At 31.5% G+C, this 15,938-nt stretch overlaps 1 protein-coding gene across 1 annotated transcript; it reads right to left on the bottom strand.

Annotated features, from left to right (window-relative positions):
* Positions 1-1,466: 1,466 nt before the first annotated feature.
* On the bottom strand, positions 1,467-15,852 carry LOC139482129 (uridine 5'-monophosphate synthase-like). The gene is made up of 11 exons (XM_071265816.1): positions 15,672-15,852; positions 10,062-10,160; positions 8,956-9,117; positions 8,440-8,543; positions 7,901-8,039; positions 6,966-7,100; positions 5,586-5,719; positions 5,133-5,262; positions 3,467-3,551; positions 2,473-2,571; positions 1,467-1,825 (listed from the first exon to the last, which is right to left on the bottom strand). The coding sequence occupies exons 1-11, from the start codon at positions 15,828-15,830 to the stop codon at positions 1,635-1,637; spliced, it is 1,437 nt and encodes a 478-aa protein (XP_071121917.1). The 5' UTR covers positions 15,831-15,852; the 3' UTR covers positions 1,467-1,634.
* Positions 15,853-15,938: the final 86 nt, after the last annotated feature.

Here is a 15,938-nt window from a genome sequence, read left to right as displayed (position 1 = left end):
AACTCGGTAGAAATATTGATAGATACAACAGAAAATTGCAAACCAACAAAATAACAATTAGCAAAATAAGTAATAGAAAAAAATCATAAAAGTAGAAAAAATTGGCCCCGAGGTCTTAGATTATAGGACTTGGTCTAATGTTCAGGAACTCATGGAATTGTGATACGAGAAAATTTATCAGAAGATTTTCGTGCTAATTTTTTGATAGGTAAACAAATCTTTAAATGAAAATGTTAGGTGTGCCTGTCAAGAATTAAGTCTGTTAGAAAATTGGCATTTTCAAATTTGTTCAGGGGAAAATAAAAAAATTTTGCAGTGTAAAAATATATCACATAATCGGGAATAAACTCCTAAAAATACTTAGATAAATAAAGAGTTTTATGACAGAAACAAACTGTTATAAAACGCCAAACGGATAGCTTGAAAATGAACCCGACCCGATGCCTTTACAGCATACTATACGGGTTTTACCTGTCAGTTTTGAAAGCTGTACGATGCCATGCAGTTGTTTACATCGCTATCATTTGTTTACAGTTAATCATTGCATCATTGGCAAAACATTTTCAAAAATAAATCTCCAAGACATCATTTAATTCAACCGGTATTCAAGTAAATTCAAAATATGGTACGAAAGGACCCAAGGGGCGACCGTGTAAGATGAGAATGCGTTTTGGGAGCGAAGCGGCACCGTCGACGTCATACATGTGACTTTGTCCGTATTTATATATTCTTTTTTTTTCAAATGTTATGCTTAAATCATGTATATTTCTCTCCTTTTAGACTTTTATGCGAAAAATGAAGAAAGCCGTCTGAATTTCTGACCGTTCGCATTTCCTGTTTTGAAGAATGTTTTGTACACTTGTTTACATCGTCAAGGGTGCTTTCATACACACCCGCGTTCCAAGGTCGTCAAAGCTATTTTTGAGAAGACCCCTGAAAGCGACCGTTTCCAAGGCACTCGTCGTAAGAAACATGCGTTAAAATATGTGCATTGTTAAAGGGCCGAGCCACCTTAAGTAGTGTCAACCCTGTGATTATGACCCGTGTAATACTATATAGCATATTAATCCTGAATACACCGTTTGGTGGTGCGCCTGTCAGATGCGGAACGTACAGATAAGGTAATCGGTAACAGGTGAATATACTATTGGTATCGGTATCGGACTCGACCCGGAACTTCTTAATTATTGGCAATATTAATTACTGGGAAAACAAAAGGGCCTGGAGTGGTGTAATTTTTAATCTACACCTTTGTACTATATTAGTTATATATAAAGTTGAATTTTTTGATTCGTCGTTTTTACGTGATGACGGCTGACAAATTGGACCTCGTAATTTTAGTATTATAGATATCCCTATTCGTAAATCAATTTTTCCCAAATTAAGTTAAGAGGGGGGTGGGGTGTCAGTGAAAAAACTATGTGAATTAAGTTTTTTATCCTACATTGAACTTTTTATGTCATCCCTAATGTGCTGTATAATTTAAATGTAATTAGAAAATGCAAGTCAGAGGCAAGTTTCATTAAACTGATGTAAATAATTAGATAATCCTGAATATAAATAGCACCACAGTTTGGTATCTAAATGCACCAAAAATGCCACAAATAAATGATTATAACACAACGCAAAAGTCTTTAGTTTTTCAATGATTCTTCATATGCTTTGTATCCAGCTTCTTTATACTGTATGGCTGCTTGGACTGGATCATCTGTTGCTAGGATACCACTTCCTACTATAATGACGTCTGCTCCTCTTTTCAAAATGGCTTCCTCAGGTGTTTTGTATTGTTGTCCTAATGAATCACCACCTTCTGATAACTTAACTCCTGGAAATAAATTATGCAAAGAAAATTATAATTCAGTGGTAGATTTTTTCCTTTTACCCTTCCCCTTTTCATCCTACCAAAAGCAACCTACCATAATTTGACTGCTAAAAAGAGTGATAAATTTCTAAATGGAGAACAATTTTGTTTCTAATCATCTGGTCCTTATTTGAAACCTATAATGATGATGCACGATACACAGGTTACAATTTTAGTATTTGACATCTTCATAAAGATATTTTTAAGGCCAAAAATATTGTACTTCAGGTTTCTTTCATAAATAGATTATGATTGGTTGGTTTAAATTCATTTCGGTCACATTTTCAGAAACTTTCTTATCATGTTCTGGTATTTTACATATTGCTTAAAAGGAACTTTCTTCATTTCTGCTTTGACGATGAACAAAGTTATGCACTTCTACACAATTTTTTTAAATCAATTTTGTTGCATATTTTAATAAAAACTGAGTAAAAAGTTACAACAAATATTATTATGGTAAAGAATTTTGTAAAAATCTTAATAAAAACGTTAGAGCTGGCACTCTTAATTATAACACAAACTTTTGTAAACCTGAATTGAAGAAATGTTTTATTAACAGATTTTAACAGAAACTTCTCCATCATGAAATATAAAAAATTACCAAATCTTACCTGGTGTCATGTGTACAAAGTTGTAATCATCTATTAATCTTGACTGGCAAATAAATCCTATCACAAAATCTTTGTGGTCTTCAGCCATCTTTATTGCACCTACAATTAATCCAAACAGATCATTTAAAATACACTGCATTTTAACATAAACCACAAAATCCTAGTTCAATCTTACATAATTGGGTTAATATACCTAATGCGCCTCAAATTGAAGAAAAATAAAAGTTGTGTGTAAACAAAAATTCTCTGTGTAGTGATATAGGTTGCTTATATTTTAACAAGTGACTGAGTTAGATTTTAACAAGTGACTGAGCTGAACCATTTGTGTTGACTCAGAAAGAAGAGGGCCATAGAATAAATGTGAAAAAAACTTGCAGATATTGAATTTTTTTTTTACTACGAGGGGCCTCATGATTGAAGGATTTTTCAGGTGTGTCAATATTCAATCACATATAAGTGAAAATGTCTTGGCTTCCAAACATGCCACCAAACATATGCAAGATTACAATATGGACTGAGCTACAAAGGAGATTACCATTACTGCCTATGGGAAATCAATTAAGCATATACTGAACCAGGTGACCCAATCAATACTCTGAAGTAGAAATAAATTTACAATAGAAGTTTGAGAAGTCTGAGAAGTCAATACCTGTTAGGTGCTCTAACATTTTTAAAGTCCAGTGTGTACCTTTATGACAGAATAAAATTTCTCCCTCCTTAACGTTAATGTTAGATTATAATACAAGAAGCCTGCTATGAACAACTTTTGAAAATGTCAGAAATGGATCAAATATTTATCGATCAAACTGCTCAAAAATTAGAGTGTAAAAATCTAAAATACAAGAAGATGCGGTATGAGTACCAATAAGACAAATCTCCATCCAAGTCACAATATGTAAAAGTAAACCATTGTAGTTCAAAGTATGGTCTTCAACACGAGGCCTTGACTCACACCAAGCAGCAAGCTATTAAGGGCCCCAAAGTCTATTTTTACCTTTTGTGTATTCATTCTTGGCGAGACTTCCAGCTGAACTCATTTCTGCAACTAATAAACAACCTTTATTTGTTCCTGTAACAGCCTGAAATTTACCAGAAAATTGTGTTATCTAAAAGGTTTAATTTTCACCAGCATTTTATTTTTAAAACAATTTCATGTATTTGTGATGAAAATAAACAGACAAATATCTTGAATCAATGTTCTCTTGAGCAATATGAAACAAGAATGTGTCCAAAGTACATGGATGCCCCATTCGCACTATCCTTTTCCATGTTCCATGGACAGTGAAATTGGGTAATTATCTAATTTGGCATTAAAATTAGAAAGATCATATCATAAGCAACAAGTGTACTAAGTTTCAAGTTGGACTTCAGCTTCATCAAAAACTACCTTGACCAAAAACTTTAACCTGAAACTCCCACTTTCATTTTCTATGTTCAGTGGACCCTGAAATTGGGGTCAAAAGTCTAATTTGGCTTAAAAATTAGAAAGATCAGAAAACATAATGCCCCTCTACTATCCTCGGTGGGGCATAAAAAGGAGACAAACACCAATATAAAGTTTGGTAAGTATCATATTTGGTCTAATATAATATTAAGTGCATTGTTTCAGGATAAATGTGTTTCAGTTTGATGAAAAGACATGTTCAAAAGTTAATTAAAACTATTCGTCAAGATTTTCTTTTAAAGCGCTGACATTTACAACCCAAGTAGGCCTTAAGTAGAAAGGAGTAAGGACCCATTTTGGCCTCAAATTTCAGTTTCATCTAAAGAAAGTTTTTGACCACTTTTTAAACACTTAAGTGTCTATTTCACTTGATTCAATTAGTTTATGTGAAAGATTTTAACTGATTAAGTCATTAAAAACAATCCGATTGAAGCTCAAATATGAAAAATCTCTCAAATATGCCAAAAAACGTCACTTTTCAGATTGTTTTTGTCAAAAATGAAAGTGGCCGCATCCGTGTTCATCCGCAACCTTTATATATGTTATGTATTATCATAAAATACAACTTACATTGCAATATTAAGGATGAACACGAATGCGGCCACTTTCGTTTTACACGGAAACCGTCTAAAATTTAACTAAAATGATAGAATTTTGAAGATTTTAGTAATTTAGCATGACTTAATGGTGCTACAACCCGATATATGTGCATTGTATTGTCAAAAACAGCCCATATTTATGTAGCAGAAGCATTCAACTGTCCAATAAATAACTAAAAGTTTACATTTTAGCAATTTTGTAAAACTGTTATATTTTTGGGCCAAAAAGGGGCCTTACCGGACCTACTCCTTTTGGTGAAATTTGACAACAATGTCTGAATTTCAACAAAATTTAGGCCAATGAAACATCTAGGACAAGCTTAGACAAACTAAATATTCAAGTCTTATGATCATAATATGTGTGCTTAGCAAATACCATTTTCAAGTCATTGGTTTGAACTTATGATTTCCAGCAAATGAGGCAAGAATTGACTTAATCAGACAAACTATCACATGTCATCTAGATGTTAACAAAATGTTTTAACTCTAGACAAGTGTAAATTGGTAAAACACTTGCGCTCTTAATTGTAAATCACTAAGACAGATCTAGATAACAGCTAGCACATTTCAAATACATTTTTTTGAATGAGAGAACTGACATATTTATATATACTTACCTCTTTTAAACCTTTTATAACCCCATCCCCAGGCACAGGATGGGCATTGACAATATCGGCCCAAGAAGATATTTTGTATATGCCTCCTTCGTACTGACTTTTTACTGTTTTTCCAATGTCGCCAAATTTTCTGCAATTAAAAATGTAACAAGAATGTATCGGCCAGAAGGCAAGATGAAAAAACGAATGGTCAATAGTATAACGAAATGCCACCTTTGTCTATAGCAGGGACATATGAAAACATATACCGGTATATATTTCTGAAGGTCAAGTAATAATAAGGCACAAAGGCTCTCAACACTTTCTTCATATCTTTTAATTTCTCTCATTTTCAGCTAATAAAAAAATTCACCAGAACAAAATCAAATGTTAATTGATATATCATTGGTTCCACTGTATGGTCAAAATAATTTTGGTTTATTTTCTTTATTTACAATGTATAAATAAACATACCTGTCTTCAAATATTAAGAAGTTATGTTTAGCTGCTAAATCTCTGAGTGATGCTGTGAACTGTGGTGAAAAGTCTTCTATGATATCTACATGTGTCTTCACTATACAAAGATGAGGGCCTAACTTGTCAACTGTCTGAAAAAAATCATAATTTTTAGGCTAATTACGTCTGATCCCTTTGGGCTGTTTCATTACAGTATATAATAGTATACACTTAGATATTGTAAATTCAGATATTATTGTGGGCTTTTATTTTTGCAATTTTTTTAAAAAGGGACAAAACTACAGGATTAATTATTGCAATTCAGGAAAAAGCTGCACACAGATATGTGTTTCAGTTATCAGAATGCAAGTTCGTATCATTGCTATGCTCAATCAATCACATTGAATTTACAGTATTTAGTTATATAAAAGTTTTAGATTTAAATGTTCACACAATTAAATAATTTATGAACTGAAAAATGGTGATCAAAAAGCTTCATCTCAGCCATGCCAGTACCAAATTATATTAAGAGCATACAGATAGTTAAAAGATATACAGTCTTTCTGTCATATATGTTACATGTTACTTTTCTGTCATAAAACAGGATATTGGTTTACTCATTTTGTCATGCCCTTGCTTTTTATAGCTTACTGTACAGTATGGGATTTGCTCATTATTGAAGACTGAACGTGACCTGCACTTTCTTTCAATTCATTCATTTCATTTGGTCTCTGGTGGATACTGTAAATTCAGAAGTTATTGCAAGGTTTTTATAAATCCGAATAATGCAACTGAGTGAGTATCGTAATAATAAGAACTCCCATACTTATATCTAATACAGATATCTGTATGTAGCTTTTCTTAACATGGCAATAATTAATCTTACATTTTTTTCCATTTAAAAAAATTGCAATTATAAATAATTACATTAGATGTATGTTTCATTATAATACTTTATTCTGATTGGCTAACTGCACACCAAGTGTTATTCCGTAAGCAGTTGCATTGCTCAATACAACTTTCATTCATGATAACACGTGGTCCAACAATAAAGTGCACAGGTGAATTTAATGAAAAAATTTATGAAATTCGTGTTTTCATGGTCATAGGTAAAAAATGTAATTATAAGTATTGAATGCTTCTTTTTGTAACTTTATAGGGTTGTAAATGCGTTGACTGTACACATTTTTAGAATGAAGAGCTTGGAACTGCGCTTCATACAAAATGTACTTCGGTCAACGCTTTTACACCCCAATAAATTTACAAAAAGAAGCATTCAATTCTTAAATGCAAGCAATAATTTCTGAATTTACAGTAGTTAAAAATACCATATCTCCTTAATTTCATAACAGTCCGTCAGCAGTAATAGTTATAGATGTCTTACAATATCGGTTATACCTGTAATATTTGTTGTGAATTCTGTAGATCAACAGACAAAGCAAGGTTGGATTTCTTGAGGTGCATGATTTTATATAGTTGTTGTACTAGAGGATTGGTACATGTAGATGATCTCTCTTTGTAGGTCTGGGATTTCTGAAAAAGAAAATTTTATTTTGAATATTTAACCTTAAAAAAAAAATACAATTACTTTAATATTTTTTTAACAATGTCAATGTTTATATTTTAATCATACTTGTCAATATGTTAATGCTTAAATTATTTGTTTCTTTGTAATGTTCCGAAGTAAAAAGTCATGTTATGTCAATCAAACTTTCTCCAAAAGGTGTCGTACAGGTGTGTGCATGCTATTGACAAAATGAATGAGAAAGTAGAAATAGATAAAATAAAATTATTTGCAGATTTATACTTTTCCCTAATAGCAGTGAGATCTTAAACTTTTATTGGTTATATATCTCAACATTTTGTTTTCTGCTCTTCGGTCCAGTTGTTGTCTCTTTGACACATTCCCCATTTCCATTCTCGTTTTATATGGAAGTCAGAACAATCCGTGTCATCAAATTCATTCCCTCATTCTTGTTTTATTGCCACAATCTTCTTTAAGGTGGTACCCAACACTTTCACTAAAATTAATTTGGCTCGTTTAATTTTCATAAAATTTTGACAAAGTATTTACTTTGACCCTTTAACCAAAATATATAAATTTCAAAAATTTTGAACCAACCATTTTATCAGAAAAGTTACACTAGTTATATAGCAGATTGACAAACACCAATTTTGATCATTGAGAAGCTTAATATTCCCTTTACAACACAACGTTATTAAAACGTTTGGCTGATTTTACAGAGTTATCTCCCTGTAGTGTTAGGTACCACCTTAAGAATAATAAGAGAGATAAGAATTCTAACAATTTTTTTCTCTTAACACCTACAAACCTTCTTCTGACTTGAATCACTACTGTTTGGAACATCAAATCTATTTTGTTGTATGAACTGTTTTGTTCTATTAACTGTATCCTGGTCCAATTTACCTGCTGAGCTCAATACATCTAGAACTTGACTTAATGTGCAAACACTAAAAAAATCAACAGTATCATTGTTATTATAGATACAAAAAAAGTTATTATAGAAAAATTACCTATTTTTCAGACTTTTGGTTAAAAAACAAATCCTTTTTAACATCTATCATTTACCTTTATAAATAATATTTCCAATGAACAAAAGGTAATCTTTTTTCTTTTTTACTTATAGATAAAATTGTGAAAGCCTTCAAGTCTTCTTTCGATAAAAGTCGTATGAATATTGTGATTTTTGTCTTTTAAATTACTATTACAGAAATCTGGTTAATTGCAAGAAGTCCTCACATTCCCATTCAAAAGTATTAATGGTCCTTGTTTCAAAGTTAAAATACCCATGACCTTGGACTTCCACATGTTTGACCTATGATATGATATTTTGTATCACCATATACTCACCTATGTACATTGATACCTTTATTTTTCAGCGTTGTCTTTGCTCCTTGTTCTCTGTCCATCAGAACTACAGCATCTGTTACTTTAATGTTTACATCTCCTAATGTCTGCAAAAAAAATGAAAATTTCAGTACACATAATTCTACTAAGAATTACTAAACTGTACAAATAGTACTTCATAATAATCTGCATACTTTCGTTAATAAAGGAAAGACAACTCAAACAAAGTAACGAAGTAATGAAAAAAAGAATTGAAATATATTCACCATGCATAATTTCAATTTTTAAGAGAAGGAAGGAGGATTATTATCCAAAACTTTAATAAAAACGTGAAAATAAAGGTTAAATCCCCCCAATAAAAAGATTTTTATCGGAGATCCCGCCAAAAAAAGATTCTGACATTAACTCCTTAGCTAGTCCCAAGAAGTGAAAATCCCAAGTTCCCACAATAGTAAGGCCTAATCCTTACGTCCCAAAGACAATCTGTGGTTTTAAATAAAAGTAGACTATCTGCCATACCTGAACAGTTTCTAGAACTGATGTTCCACTGGTTACTACATCTTCAACAATGAGACAGACTTCTCCTGGTTTGTAATGACCTTCAATCATCTTTTTTGTCCCATAATCCTTTGCTTCTTTACGTCTGATCAACATGGGATAATTATAATCTACTGACAAAACCTAAGTAGGATATAAAAAAACGCAAGTCATACTTTTCATTAAAAAAAGTTATAAATATATACTCACAAAGTAAATAAAATATGAATTATCAAAGTGCTTGTAAGCAGTGAAGGGTAAAGATTTATTTCATCATTAATTGTGAACATACGATTGAACATTTAAATTCAATAGAACATATTTGGCAAAATTGCGATTTGAGTTAAAGATAGTTAGAGTTAATGGATGTCCAACTGTCTATATCACTTCTGCTAAGCTCTTAATACAATTGCATATAACGGCTTTGTGACATCAAATACTTTGACCTGACCTTTATAATTTTGAAACAGACATCATCAACTACATCATATTAATGTCTTAATGGATTTTTATAAGTTTGACTCCAACTAAAATATCAAAACGTTTTCCTATTCGCTGGTGAAAGAAAGAAAAAAAACTAGTTACTATCATCTGATCATGCAAAATACAGAAAAACAACCTGATTAATCGATTATCTGTTTGTCTTCATTTATATTGTAAAATATCAGCTGCTCAACAAAATGCTTCTTATTGTGACTCACAGCTGATATTTTACAATATCAATATGCAGGCAACCTGATAATCTAAACTAATCTTCCTTTGACATGTCGGTATGGGCTTTGCTCATTGTTGGAGGCCGTACGGTGACCTATAGTTGTTAATGTCTGTGTCATTTTGGTCTTTTGTGAATAGTTGTCTCATTGGCAATCATACCACATCTTCTTTTTTATATTGACTATATAATTGCAGCTCAACTTTAAAAAAAATTCAAACAGGCAATGCACAACTTATGCAATTTTAAATAAAACAGTTTTCATGGCAAGTATACACTATATGGACCATCCATAACATACAGCAAGCAAAGGACATTGTACGTTGTAAAATAATTAAAGTTACACACGACGCACAAAACCTTAAAATTAACTTACTGTTGCTATTGGTAACGCAGTGTATGGTACACCACAAATGGATTCAAAATGACAGTTATCTTTCTCCACCAAGTCCCACATTAGCTCTGCAACTATTTTCTGTCAACAAAAATCATTTTTATTTATATAAAATATGAAAATAGACAGTTTGATCAGTAAAATTTTACAAAGGGCACCATTTTGATATTTTACAATAGAAATAATTGTGAGGATCAGCAGATGCTCTACAAGGACTACCAAAGAAAAAATTATTTAGTACAGTGACATATAATTGTTAATTTCTGTGTCATTTTGGTCTCTTGTGGAGAGTTGTCTCATTGGCAATCATACCACATCTTCTTTTTTAATTAGAGAACTCTGATGAAACTGCGGAAATCAAAAGTTCTCAGTAATTAAAAAATGTACATTTTGAAGGTTTGAACTTATAAAACGTTCTAGAGTTAATAATTGCTAACATCCACCTCATTTGAACTTTGGTATATAGTTGTAGCATCACCCACTTTTGACCACAATATATACATGACAAGGGATCAAATACACTAAAATGTCTAATGATTATGAATCAAAGCTTTTGTAAATCATGTAAATAACCAGCTTACTTGGCTCCTTTGTCAGGTTATTGTGAAGGAAGATTTAACACTTGTTGGTTGTCCATTTAAGTAGAAAGGGGAAATATTACATGTAACAAGAAGATGTGGTATAAGTGCCAATTAGACAACTCTCCATTCAAGTCACAATGTACAGTCAGAGCTCAGACATAAACAAGTCGATTTCTGTTTTTGACATAAAGAAGTCAAAACATGTATTTAATATAAAAATGTGTTTTCAATTTTAGACTTATCTAAGTCACAAAATGACAGACTTGTTTAGGTTTATTTATGTTGATGAAAAAACTTAATTTGTCTTGGTGGCCAAAGAACACCACCTATGACAGCAAAAACCTGTCTGAGAGTTCACAAGGACTTGAGCTATCTATATTTAATTATCTAATTGAACATCCTTACTAAACACAGATGTATTACCTCATTAAGTGTGGTTCAATGGTGGTTGCATTGTAAGGTTAATTAACATTATCTCCGATTTTTTAGACTCTCATTCACATTTTTCTTCAGAAGACAAAGCATTGGCTTTCAATGTTGTCATTATTTGATTTAGATACATGACGTTTTTATAAATATGCAAGGGTCTTGAAGTTAACCAATTTTGGTAAGTTACTAACTTATCGACTTGTAGGAGTCGATATTTGTAACTTTTTGATTCTGGTCAATCATTTCTTGCTTAACAATATTTGACTTATTAAAGTCGTATTTTGTCTTGCATGAAAGGGAGACAAATCCTAAAACTTACGAATTTAGACCTCCATGAGTCAAAAGCAGATTCAGACTTATTTATGTCTGAGCTCTGACTGATGTATAAAAAGTTAACAATTATAGATCAAAGTAAGACCACAGAGCCTTGACTCACATCCAACAGCAAGCTAAAAAAAAAGACCCAAAATAACTAGTGTAACACAATTTTAACCTTGTCATGCTTGTTAACCATGTTAACAGGTCTAATCCATATAACATGTATAAAAACAAGAAAAGAGAAACACTTATGAACCACACCAACCAATACACAACAGGTTCCTGACTTAGGACAGGTGCATAATATGCATGGAGTTTGATTAATGTTGAATTGTGTAAAGATTGACGTCAGGTTTCTGTCTGTATCTTGATTTTGGGTTACCATCAACCTTAGAAACTACATTTGTAAGCATGGGAAAGACTGTATAATATAAATATATCATGTCTATAGATGTTAATGACACCTTAATAACCATTTGTCAAGTGATAATTTATCCACTATATATAAATGACCAGTCAGGGGACTTATTGAACTAAGTGATTTTTAAATCACTTATAATTCATTTGTTATTTGAGTAGCAAATTTGAAGTTTTGTCACAAATTGTGATTTTGTAGTTTTCTCAAAATTAAAAAAAAAATAGGTTTAAATAATATCTTTTCATTGGTAAAATTGAAAAGAAAATAACTTTTTGCTTCTTTTTGGTAGCAAGGTTTATGCCTTTGGTAGCTATCATTTAGCTGCAAATTCTATCTTAGTTAAAAAAAAGTCTATAATAATGGCTTTACATAATGAACTGATACTTTCTTAACAGATTTTCCCCAGCCGTGGGAATATTTTTCATGTGAAGTTCAAGGTTGTATCTTTCAGATTATGTAATAAAATTCTACTGTTCCCGATAAAAATTTCACTGTTCAGGGGGTGTTGAAACTTGTGGGGGTTATTAAATTAATAATGATACTTAAAGAAGCCATTTTTAGAAGGAAATTGAGGTATGATACTTAAAGAAGTAATTTTTATGTCATTATCCTAGATTCAGTACAAGGTCATCACCTGAAATGACCTGGTCATCCCATCAACACAGATGTTGGTTCTGATAATTTAGTCCCTGGATCATTAGTATTCTATATTTAAAGCTACAATAAAATTAAATCACTTCTTCAAGTGATTAATTTGTACTACGTAAATAGGTGATTATCAAAGAAAGACAGCTCTTACTTCCAACCTTTATGGAAATAATGTTACTTGAATCAGTGATTTAGAAAATCACTAATTTAAGTAAGTCCCCTGACTGATGACCACAGTTTTTAACGCCTCAGCACATGGATGAACAAAACAACTCAAAATTCCATACATGTACCTGTTTGGATACTGTATTGTTACATTAAATTAATATTATCAATTTGTTTGCATTCACACATAAATCTGATTTTGATAATGTAGCTTTTGCATGTTTTGTGAATTGTGAACATGTGGTCATGATGGTGAAGATCAATGAAGATTGCAAACTCTGAAAATAAAAAAATATGTGTGAGTTTTTTTTTTTAATTCATGGTCACCATTGTCATGAATGATAGTTTAGGCCATTGTATTTATCAACTATATGACCACAATTTTTAAAGCTGCAACATATCATACATGTTAATGTCATCAATTTGTTTGCATTCACACATAACGAAATCTGATTTTGATTGTAGCCTTTGCATGATTTGTGAATTGTGAAGATTGCAAACTCTGAAAATAAAAAAATGTGTGAGTTTTTTTTTTAAATAATGGTCATCATTGTCATGAATGATAGTTTAGGCCTTTGAATTGTCCATGTCTACATGTACATGTATATATAGCTTGCAATTAAAAAAAATAATTTTTCTTTTTGTATGAGCATGATGAGTTACACGAGTTGACCTGATGTCAACCAGTGTCAACAACATTTATGGTTATAATAATACTGTGAGGAAATAACACATGGATTGCAACTAGTCTAAGTAATTATGATGTCTTAAAAGGTTATTTTGTTTTTGCTATCATAGTAACACATCAAAGCAAAAGTCATGTTATGATAAAAAACATCGACTGATTATGACGATTCATGTTAATTTTTTTTCCAAAAATGACAGTAACAATAATTATTTGAGATATATGACAGTTAGAGATATATAACTCTATAAGGTTTTTACAGAAAATAACTTGCGTGTGTTATTACAGATTTTCTTCCTAAAATTTTCTAAATCTGTAATAACATATATGTGTTATTTGTAAAATTATTTCATTTATAGTTGGCTCTAGGGAACTCTTGAGACTTTGCACAGAAACTAAATGCATAGTCTTGATAACTAATATCTTAATTAAATTAATACATTTTTGATTAACCATGGTAAATCAATGAGACAAGGCTATTTAGGGATAAACTTAGCTGTAATAACAAGGCTTAGTTATTAAAGGAATGTAACTTATTATATAAGACACTTGGAAATTACTGAGAAACTTGTGCAGAACTTCATTACATGCTCTGGTCATTATTTCTTACAATAAATTAAAATACATTGTAATTAACAGTCAGGGGACTTACTGAAATAAGTGATTTTTAAATCACTTATTTGAGTAGCAAATTCAAGGTTTTGTCACAAATTGGGATTTTGTAGTTTTTTCAAAATTTTAAACACACAAGTTTAAATAACATCTTTTAATTAGTAAAATTAAAAATGTGAACTTTTTGCTTCTTTTAAGTAGCACGGTTTATGCCTTTGATGCTATCATTTACCTGAAAATTCTATTTTAGTTGAAAAAATGCTATAATAATGGCTTTACATAATGAACTGATACTTTCTTAAAAGATTTTTCACAGCAGTGGGAGTATTTTTCCTGTGAAGTTCAAGGTTTCATCTTTCAGATTATGTAATAAAATTCTACTGTTCGCGATAAAAATTTCACTGTTCGGGGGTGTTGAAATTAGTGGGGGTTATTAAAAGAATGATACTTAAAGAAGTGATTTTTTGGAAGGAAATTGAGGTCTGGTACTTAAACAAGTGATTTTTATGTCATTATCCTAGATTCAGTACAAGGTCATCACCTGAAATGAACTGGTCATCCTAGACAACACAGATGTTGGTTCTGATAAGTTTAGAAACATAATTAGTCCCTGGATCATTAGTATTCTATATTTAAAGCTACACTAATATTAAATCACTTCTTCTAGTGATTAATTTGTACTACTTAAATAGGTGATTATTAAAGAAAGACAACTCTAACTTCCAACCTTTATGGAAATAACGTTACTTGAATCAGTGATTTAGAAAATCACTTGTTTATTATAAGTAAGTCCCCTGACTAATTAAGCATGATCTATGTCTGAGCAAATCCTTTGAAGTGATATAGAGAAGCTGTGATAACACCCTTTAGTTATTACAGGCATATTTTTTCTGTGATAACATATAGGTGTATTATGCAAAATGGCAAACTATGAACGTTTCTATCTTTCAATAGTTAAGTATAGAGGGGGGATAGGAGGGGTCCTGATCCCGAAATCCCGGGCTTAAAAACAGTAAATCCCGAGGTCCCGAAATTAAATAAAGTAAATCCCGGCATCCCGAAATCCGAAAAAAAGAATTCCCGGATCCCGAAAGGGTCAATCCCGAAATCCCGGGCTTAAAAACAGCCGATCCCGGAGTCCCGATAAAGGTCCTATCCCCCCTCAGTATACATATAGACAAAAGTAATATCAATAGAACTTTTACAAATTTTAACGAAACTAATGATGTATATTGTCCCTTTGAAATATGTAACATACGTATGTTATCACAGTTCTTTGATTTTTTAGTCTACAATAACAAATGTATGTTATTTTCCTGTAATAACCCTATAGAGTTACATGTATATCCCTGACTGTATGACAAATCATGATATGAAGGATATTTTGACAAATCACGGTAAAATTTTAACCAATTTGACGCTAATGGTAGCCGAAATTTGACAGTTTGACGCTACACGTTAAAGGGCATTACTACCCTCATTGCAACTTAGGAAAATAATGTATGGGAAAGAGTATAGTCTCCGACTATGAGTTATAAAGTGAAAGTTCATTTAGAAATAGCAAAGGAAAATAATATTTTGACTGTATTGAGCATAAATAACCAGATCGGCCTAAATATGTTAAGTTCAAATTTCAGACATACTGAACCTGACATTGTATGTTAACAGGTAAATAAGTTATTTATAGCTCAAGTTTATAACTGTATAACGCTAGTCTGTTGTTGAAATTTTATTACCATTAATTTAGGATATGACACAATGACACGAAGATCGAAATAGACAGGTGACTGGATTCCACTTTTCAGAGTAAAATTTCCAAACTTTACAGCTTCTTTTTTGTGCAGTTCCAATATCAAATTGCAAAGCTTGTCTCCCACGTTTGCAGCACCCGCCATTTTACACTTTTTATTGATAAAGTCCGAAACTATTTTTTTCCGAACACATTTTGAATGGAAAACCTAATAACCAAACATATTCTATGAAAAAGACATAACAAACAATGG

This window comes from Mytilus edulis, chromosome 7, assembly GCF_963676685.1.
Source record: "Mytilus edulis chromosome 7, xbMytEdul2.2, whole genome shotgun sequence".
Taxonomy (NCBI): domain Eukaryota; kingdom Metazoa; phylum Mollusca; class Bivalvia; order Mytilida; family Mytilidae; genus Mytilus; species Mytilus edulis.
This window is presented reverse-complemented; position numbering and strand designations above follow the sequence as displayed.

Coding starts and splice junctions, on each gene's coding strand:
- LOC139482129 (XM_071265816.1), bottom strand. CDS start 15,830: ATGGCGGGTGCTGCAAACGTGGGAGACAAGCTTTGCAATTTGATATTG. Junction 5,720..6,965: donor ATTCACAACAAATATTACAG/GTATAACCGATA, acceptor GATTTTTTTCAG/ACAGTTGACAAGTTAGGCCC. Junction 3,552..5,132: donor TTATAAAAGGTTTAAAAGAG/GTAAGTATATAT, acceptor GGTAAATTTCAG/GCTGTTACAGGAACAAATAA.